Source organism: Trachymyrmex septentrionalis, unplaced genomic scaffold, assembly GCF_001594115.1.
Source record: "Trachymyrmex septentrionalis isolate Tsep2-gDNA-1 unplaced genomic scaffold, Tsep1.0 scaffold16, whole genome shotgun sequence".
Classification (NCBI taxonomy): domain Eukaryota; kingdom Metazoa; phylum Arthropoda; class Insecta; order Hymenoptera; family Formicidae; genus Trachymyrmex; species Trachymyrmex septentrionalis.
Window position 1 is genome coordinate 4,646,569 of NW_017304758.1, and position 9,043 is coordinate 4,655,611.

General features: G+C 32.2%; 2 protein-coding genes across 3 annotated transcripts in view; one reads left to right on the forward strand and one right to left on the reverse strand.

Annotated features, from left to right (window-relative positions):
- Positions 1-222: 222 nt before the first annotated feature.
- On the forward strand, positions 223-5,486 carry LOC108746123 (DNA repair protein REV1). The gene is made up of 6 exons (XM_018482684.1): positions 223-304; positions 419-1,856; positions 2,064-2,505; positions 2,599-3,796; positions 4,800-4,942; positions 5,125-5,486. The coding sequence occupies exons 1-6, from the start codon at positions 251-253 to the stop codon at positions 5,273-5,275; spliced, it is 3,426 nt and encodes a 1,141-aa protein (XP_018338186.1). The 5' UTR covers positions 223-250; the 3' UTR covers positions 5,276-5,486.
- Positions 5,487-5,546: 60 nt separating this feature from the next.
- Positions 5,547-9,043, reverse strand: part of LOC108746124 (GMP synthase [glutamine-hydrolyzing]) — a 4,864-nt gene continuing 1,367 nt past the window's right edge. The window contains exons 1-8 of one of the 2 annotated variants that reach the window (XM_018482686.1): positions 8,697-8,911; positions 8,350-8,562; positions 7,917-8,214; positions 7,324-7,801; positions 7,005-7,246; positions 6,744-6,914; positions 6,220-6,651; positions 5,547-5,714 (exon numbers count right to left, since the gene is read on the reverse strand). In XM_018482686.1, coding sequence (XP_018338188.1) covers positions 5,613-5,714; positions 6,220-6,651; positions 6,744-6,914; positions 7,005-7,246; positions 7,324-7,801; positions 7,917-8,214; positions 8,350-8,562; positions 8,697-8,911 — 2,151 coding nt within the window. In that variant the 3' untranslated portion in view covers positions 5,547-5,612. Of the gene's footprint in view, positions 5,715-6,219; positions 6,652-6,743; positions 6,915-7,004; positions 7,247-7,323; positions 7,802-7,916; positions 8,215-8,349; positions 8,563-8,696; positions 8,959-9,043 lie in introns of those variants that run through there. The other variant, XM_018482685.1, reaches the window with a different exon arrangement.

The window sequence follows — 9,043 nt, forward strand, 5'->3', positions numbered from 1 at the left end:
TAATTAAAAAAAAATGTTTATATCAATTAAATAATTAGAGTTACATAAAAATATAAGACTATATTAATTCTCTTGTTACACATATTAATCTTACACAGTAAGAGAGGAAACAAGCTAATTAAAATTTAAAGAATTCTGAAGAAGTTCTAATTTTATATAATTAAATAATTTTTTATTAATTCTTTTTATTTCAGTATACATCTGTATGATAATTATTAATCAATTGAAATTTGTATAAAGTAATATAATTATGTCAAAGAAAAAAAGAGATCATGATTGGGGAGAAAATGGTTTCGAAGATTGGGTGAGTATATATTTTTTATTTATATATGTAATATTTAAATTATTAATTTTTATTATTATATTTATCTATTTTTGAATTATTTTTTAATGAGTATAATTTTTTAATATTTATTAGGGCGGTTATATGGCTGCAAAGAAAGCTAAATTGGAGGAACAGTTTCGCGATACAGCCAGCAAAGAGTTTAAAGAATCATCGAAATTGTTTGAAGGAATTGCGATATTTGTTAACGGTTATACAAATCCAACATCGGATGAGTTGAGACGTCTAATGATGATGCATGGAGGAATATATCATCATTATATGCGTCCTAAAATCACGACTCATATCATAGCGTCTAATCTGCCATATTCTAAAATAGTGTTATACAGAAAAAGTCAGAATCCAATTCCTATCTGCAAACCACAATGGATCATTGATAGCATAGCAGCTGGAAAGATTTTGAATTTTCAAAATTATTTACTTTATTCTAATAGTACTAATTTACAGCCTCAGTTGGCATATAAATTAAATAATAAAAATAATGCTAGTTCAATCATACACAATAAACAGAATATTGAGAAGTCTGAAGCTTTAGCAAACACTGTTTGCAAAGAAACAGATATAAATAATAAAAATATATCAAAGCACGATGTGTGTAATGATGCATTGAAACAAGATTCAAACAACTCTTGTCAATCTTCGAATACAAAAATAAGTGCGCAATCTACAAAGGATGCTGAGTTTCTGTCAACGTTTTATAGTAACTCGAGATTGCATTATATTTCTACCATGGGAACTATGTTTAAAGATTATGTGAACGAGTTAAGAGATAAAAGTGACGGAGTTTTTTCCGGTCTTGAACGTTTAATAAAATTAAAAAGTACCAAGAATGCATCAACTTCAGTTACTTACGAATCAGAATCCGAAGATGAGACAATTTGTTTTACAGATAAAGTTGCAGATAAAGTGAACCATAAGCAAAAACCTGTTATAATGCACATTGACATGGATTGCTTTTTCGTATCGGTGGGAATCAGAAATAAACCGGAATTGCAAAGTGTACCGATAGCGGTAACGCACGCAAAAGGCAACACGTTTTCAGCAAATTATGATGGCAAGGAAGAGTTTGGATCAATGTCAGAAGTAGCTTCGTGCTCGTACGCAGCGAGAAAGGCTGGCGTGAAGAATGGCATGTTTCTGGGAGAGGCGTTAAAACTGTGTCCAAACTTGAAGACAATTCAGTACGATTTCAAGGGTTACAAAGAAGTTTCGTATATACTGTATGACACCGTGGCATCCTACACTTTAGATATCGAAGCAGTAAGCTGCGACGAAATGTATGTTGATTGCACGAAAATTCTTGAAACATCTGGACTTTCACCATTAGAGTTTGCTACTATAATTAGGAATGAAATAAAGCAAAAAACAGATTGCCCGGTATCCACAGGATTTGGTAATAACAAGTTACAAGCGAGATTGGCGACGCGAAAAGCTAAACCTGATAATCAGTTTTATCTCAATGATAAGAATACAGAGACATATATTCAAACTTTTAATATAAGAGATTTACCAGGTATTTTTAAATGATCAATTCATTTACATTATTTTTGTAATAGTGAATTATATTAAAAAAAAAAACCTAAATCTGTTAATCGAATATATTGGATTTGTATTCTGTAATAAGTATAAACACTTGGCTTTAATTTTTTTCAATCATTTCATTATCTTTATTAAAATTAAGATTTAATTCGTTTAATTTTTTTCGTTTTTTTATTCATAGGAGTTGGCGGAACAACGACTTATAAGTTACATAAAATGAATGTACATATATGTGAAGATTTGCAGAAGATCTCGTTGGGAGTGTTACAAAAAGAATTTGGTAAAAAGTTGGGAGAGCAGTTATACAAGATGTGCCGTGGATTAGATGATACAAAGCTGAATCTGGAATATGTCAGAAAATCTGTATCGGCGGAAGTTAATTATGGCATAAGATTTCAGAATAATGGCGATGCTATCGATTTTTTGAGTGAATTATCTATGGAGGTGTGTAATCGATTGATAGCAGCTCGTGCAAAAGGTAGATGCATCACGCTAAAATTGATGGTCAGAGCTGAGGAAGCACCCAAGGAAACCGCGAAGTTCATGGGTCACGGTCTTTGCAATTATATAACAAAATCGAAAAATCTTATAGCAGCTGTTGACGATATTAGTATCATCAAAAAGTAAGTTTTTATTATTGATCTATCAACCTTGTATATATTTTATACTTTTTTTAAATATATATTTTTGAAATAAGTACATGTTTTATGATCTAGAGAAGTTATAAGTATTTGGAATCAGTTGCATTTAATACCCGAAGATATGAGAGGGATTGGAATACAAATATCCAGATTAGAAATATGCAAGATTAAGCAAGCTAAAAATAATTTAATCAACTTCTTTAATAAAACCAAAAAAATACAACAACCGTGTGATAAAATGTTGGGAGATGATAACAAAGATAGTGTCTCAGTCGAGAAATCTAAACCGGATTGCTCTAAAGTGCCTTCAACAGAACCATCAAGAGCAATAAAAGAAAATCATGATATAGAAATTAGTAATTTGCCGTTGGAATCGGTAGAGTCTTCTGAATCAACCGGTATAACAACTCCAGTCGAACCGTCGGTGACAGCAACTAAACCAAAGAATAAAAAGTTATACAATCTTAAGATAAATGAAAATATTACTAAAGTGAAGGATTTATTTGGAAAACCCAATAAGAAAACAATGCAAAAGCAGACGTCTCAAGAGAATTTCTTTAAACAAATAAAACCGAATAGCGGAAGATCATCGAAATATGATATACCGCGAATACAAGATATCGATATGTCCGTGTTAATCGAATTGCCCGCAGATATAAGAAATGAGATACTTGACGAATATAAAAAAAATAAGAAACAAGCTAGTATGAATATCGCGAATACGGATCGGGTAAATGAAGTTTTGCATGATGAAGAAACTTCAAATGTACAGAATTGTTCGCAAGTTGATCCGGATGTTTTATCAGCTTTAATGAAAGACAATTTGCATCCCGATGTGCAACGCGATGTGCAGATGTACTGTAATATGAAAAGAGAAGCGAATAAAGTTAATTTGAAAGAAATAAATAAAAAAAGTGATAGTGAGCGATTGAAAGAAACGGATGCGTCTTCAAAGATCAGTGATAATCATAGAAATGAAGAGAATGCAATATTTTATGTAAATAGCACTTGTATAGATGAAGCCAAACGTACACTACAAAAGAACGCAATGCATGAAAAGGATCAACTTTATGAAAAAGATGCTGTCGAAGCAACATCTACATCGAATCAAATCAATCATATTGATAGTTCATACAATAATGTTACGATAGATAAAGCCGATACCTTTATTTTACAGAATTTAAGTATTTTACATAACAATGAGAACGTAGATAAACATCAGGAAATGTTGATTAATCTTGTGAATCATCTCTTCATCCTTCCATTACAACAGGTACCACATAAATTATTTTATTAAGACAAATTATTAAATAGGAACTGAGTTCTAGCATTCTATTTTTGAGATCTGGTGCACGTAACTGTCGCAATTCCAATCAATATTAAATATTGTATAAAATTATTTCTTAACAATACAAATTGTTTACCTGTTATTGCCATAATATTGACATATTAGATGCATCAGAGATACCTATTTTTTCCCCTATACGTGTATATTTATCAGATCATTTTTACAAAAAATGGTGAATTCTATTTGTTAAGATGTGATGTCTTATCTGTGAATATTTAATGCATTGGTGTTCAGATCCCTCGATCTGTATAGAATTAGCAGTTGTAAAATATATGTTAACGTCATGAACATGACCATCATGCCGAACATTACGTGGTAACTGTGACATTGGCACAGTAACGAGTAAAGTTATGGAAGATACAAGTCCGATGATAAAAAAAAATGTGTTAGCAATACTTCATGATAATTATTAGCTTATCACAGTACATTGCGCGTAATTTTATATTTCAGTATTTTCAGTTTCAAATTTATCCTTATTGTACGTTCGGAGCATGACTTTGAGAAAACTTAATTCTAGTTTCAACACAAACATGATATGAATTATTAACATACTTTATACGTGAATATTGAAATAAATATTAATAAAAAACCTTTCAACTTTTCATATACTATATTAAATAAGTAAAATGGACAGGAAAAGAAATTGAATTAATTTAGCAGAATTTGAAATGCCCTATTAAATTACCGCTAAAATTTGTACATATAATGCACTTGAAACTTTATCTAATCTTTAACAGAAAATCAAATAAAATTCTCTCTCTTTTTCGATAAGCATAGTTTGGAATGAAGAATTTGTTTTTCTCTTATTTTGTCTTTACATAATATTTTTATCAAATAATATACATACGCGGATTATTTGAAAAATAATATATATATTATGTAAAGATATTATTTGGCCTCAATTAAAGTAAATATGATATTTTTATAGGTAAAACTGCAAATACAAACATGGGTTACTAAATCTAATGTCGTGAATGAAGTAGACTTCCTGTCACTAGCGGCGTTTCTTAGCATACTTCCAGAAAAGAAACGTATCGAAGATTTACATATCCTGTTGAAAACCATGTATAGGTAATCTTTAAAATATTTGTTATAATAGACGCTTTTCACTTCGTAACAAATGGATAATAAATAATACAACGATGCAGATTTTAAGAAACAGATATCGCTTTACTCGCTCATGATTGATAAATAAAAATATTCGGCATATGATACATTAAACGTACTTATCTATCTATCTGTTTTTTTTTTAGATGTACAACGAAAACTGGGAACTGCATTTGGCATAAAACATATAGAAGAACCGTGAAACATGTTCAACGTTATATGCAGATCGAATACAACAACAATATAATGGTACCGTTGATCAGATGTAATGATCCGAGATGTAATAACGATAATTAAATTCGAAATTCATAAATTTAATAAATTAAATTTCTACTAATGAGTGTGTAATATAAGAAATCTATTTACAAGCAAATGTGATATCTTTAATTTCAATTGAACGCAATACCGTTCTTTATCTAGAGAAGCTAGTAATACACGACTCGTTTAATGTATGCCTTTGGAAAAGTTTGCTCGGTCTTGTATAAATTAGTAAGAAGTCAACCTCGAATTCGTGTATTTCTTTTGTAATATTTATATATATATATATATACTTTTTTAAATATATTTTTTCGCTTTTTAATCTTTACGCGCGCAGGGATGGTGAAAAAATAGAAAGGGGTCAGATGAGCGTTTACTACTCCCATTCAGTTGTTCCCGGAGGTTTAGACGTTAGGTCATATAAAACGCGTGAGATTCCGGGCACCGTGGATATTTCAGTTACCATCTTTTTCACCACCTATGAAGCAATTAAATTATACAATTATTCTTAATATATTAAATAATTAAGTGCATACGTGTATGCATGTATATAATGTCCCAAAAAGGTTGGAACACCTGAATATCTCGGAAAATATAAGTTTTACAGAAAAGTGTTTCAGACAAAAGTTATAGGGTTCGAAAAGATCTATTTACTAATCTTATCAGTTTGACTTTGGGTGGCGTCGCCAATCAAAATTAACTTTATTGTGGTGTTTTGAAAAGCTCTTGACACTAGCTTAGATTCTGGAATCAAAAATAGGATGTGCCATTTAAACAAAACCGATGTGACCTGACCTTAACGACACCATTCAAGGTCAAATTGATAATATCAGTAAATAGATCTTTTTGAACTCTACACCTTTTGAGTGAAACACTTTTCTGTAAAACTTATATTTTCCAAGATATTCAGGTATCCCATCCTTTTTGGGACATCCTATATATAATTATATATGCTATAGATAGATATGAAAAGATGAACTTACATGTATTGGTAAATCTTTGCCAGGAACGGCGGGCATGCCAGTCATGAAATCATTAGTACAGAACGGCCTAAGCACGACGGAACGTTGGCATGATAATGTTCGACATGCCGTGTCGCGGTCAAAATGTATCGGTATTAAAACAACGGGCATCTGACTAATGGCTCCCATACAACCATTAGAAGCCAATACTTGATTAGCTAAGTGGTCCGCCTGTCGTAATGTCGCTATCACATTCGAAGTGAGATACGTAGGCGTGATATCTTGAATTGGATGATGAAGCTGCGGTCCAAAGATGTAGCACACACGATTTACATTGTGACACACGCGTGGAATTAGTTTCGCAAGGAACAACATATCTTCCCACTCCACACCTTCGGATACAGTCTCCTCACACGATAAACCTACTACATAGCTGTAACTTCTTCGATCACCCTATATAAGTAAAATTTCGAAAATATTTCAATAAAATTAAAAATCAAATATTTCGATATTAATAGCTCTTGTGTGATACAATTTTCAAATACCTGAACTCCTACGCTACGAATAGGCAAGAGAGTCGCCGCGATATGACGATGACTCGAAACCCTGCGGAGTTGCTGGCGTTCGATTTCGCTCGTCGCGCCTTCCACGCGATTTAATAACGCATGTTTTTTCTGAAGCATCTGTTCGTATTCGGCCATTATTTTTACTATAACCTGGAACAAGTACAATTCATATTAACCATTTAGTCCATTAAAGAGACAATTGTGAAATTTTAATTTTTTTTCATTTTACATTTGTAATACCTGTGTTTCGGAAAAGTCCTTCTCTATGTAAGGCTCATCCGCGCAAAGAATTCGTACTGCAAGTCCAGGACCTGGGAATGGATGACGCGCCACAAGCGTCGCCGGTAATCCGAGATCACATCCCAACTGTCTTACCTCGTCTTTATGGAAATCTTTCAATGGTTCAACTACATATCCTTGTGTTCGTAATATTCTCACAAGTTCGCTGTCATTATGATGTGTCTTTATAGCATCCGCTTTACCTAAATAAAAAAAAATTCAAATTTTTGCAATACGAAAACATAGGAATTTATAAAAAATTCAAAAAATAAAGATTTACCACTGACTGAGGCGCTTGCACTTTCTATTAAATCAGGCCTGAGAGTGCCTTGCCCAAGAAAAATATCCTCTGGCTTCAATCCCATTTCTGCCATCGCCTCGTTTGCGACTCTTATAAAAACATCACCTATAATTTTTCGCTTTTCCTCTGGATTGGTAGTTTCGCATAACATCTTGGTTAACCTGGTTCTCGGACTACTCGCTGTACCACACATTCCTTTATTATTCGTAATATTGGCGTTCATTACAGGTGCGACATTGTCCAATGGGACCGTCGTTGTTCCCTGCATGAAATAACGACCAGCATTTACTACTCTTAACGTGACACACAATTGGGCTAGACTTTGTTCCACGAATTGCGTTTCTCCTTTACGCATGAAGCCATTATTAATGTGTAGAGCTATAACTTGCTCCTTACTTAAAGCTTTTTGTAACAAAGCTGCACACACTGTTGAGTCCACACCACCGCTCACTAATAACTGTAACAATTTACATAAATTTAAATAAAATAACTCTCTTGTTATTTACAATATTGCAACGTTATTTTAAGAGCTTAAATCTTATTTTGAATTAGAATACTTATTAATTACATACCAAAACTTTTTTGTCGCCTACAGTATTTCTGATGTATTGGATACACTGTGCCTCCCGATCGCGAATCGTATAATTACCCGTAAGGCCAGCGATACCGAATAAAAAGTTATGTAGCATAGATTTTCCATTAGGCGTTAAATCCACTTCCGGATGAAATTGCACGCCATATAAATTCATTTTATCACTCGCTATACCTGCTACAAAGCTTGACGATCTGGCAGTAGTACGAAAGCAGTCGGCCACCCTATCTATACTATCTCCATGGCTTAATAGTACCATTTGCTCTTTGTCCAAGCCCCTAATACAAACAATTCATTTATTACATTTTTTTAAATAATAAAGAATGTTTTTCATAAGGTTTTTATATATATAGTTCAGACAAATAAATACTAATTTAAAATCATTTTTGATATTTTCAACATAATTTACATACTTAAATAACAGGCACTTGGTATCAACTTCAACAGGAAATTGGCCATCCTCTCGAATTTCTCTCCTGGTTACACTACCACCGAACTCCTTATTCATCATCTGCATTCCATAACAAATACCTAATACAGGAATTCCTATTCGGAAGATATCAGCATCATATCTGGGTGCATCTTCCGCATATACTGAACTAGGACCACCAGAAATTATAATAGCTCTGAAAAGATAAAACTAATAATTTTATATATATATATATATATATAAATTACAATTATAATTTAATTCAAATCAACCCTACTTGTATGTACAGTTATGACAATTAGATAATGGTATTAAATATGTATATCTTACTTATATCCTTTCTCTTGAAGAGTAAATGCAGGCGTATCAAGTGCCAGAATTTCACTATGAACATTTAATTCACGAATCTTTCGGTCTATTACTTTCCCATATTGTGCACCTGCATCTAAAATAGCTACTCTTTCATCAACAATGTCCATGGCTACTTCATCGGCACCATTATTTCTCTCAACGCGAAACAGCAATCCATCGGCACTTTTTTCCATTTCAATATTACGTTTATTATTGTTAATATTGTTGATATGTTACTAATCTGTAATAATTTGAAAAGAGTAACAGCATTGAATAAAAAAACGATTATAAATTACAATAAAATTATGATTTAACATTTTATTATA

Bases quoted from the DNA above. Each gene is read 5' to 3' on its own strand.
- LOC108746123 (XM_018482684.1), top strand. From the start codon at position 251: ATGTCAAAGAAAAAAAGAGATCATGATTGGGGAGAAAATGGTTTCGAA. The intron at 1,857-2,063 runs GTATTTTTAAAT...TTTTATTCATAG, and splicing joins TAATATAAGAGATTTACCAG to GAGTTGGCGGAACAACGACT. The intron at 4,943-5,124 runs GTAATCTTTAAA...TTTTTTTTTTAG, and splicing joins CTGTTGAAAACCATGTATAG to ATGTACAACGAAAACTGGGA.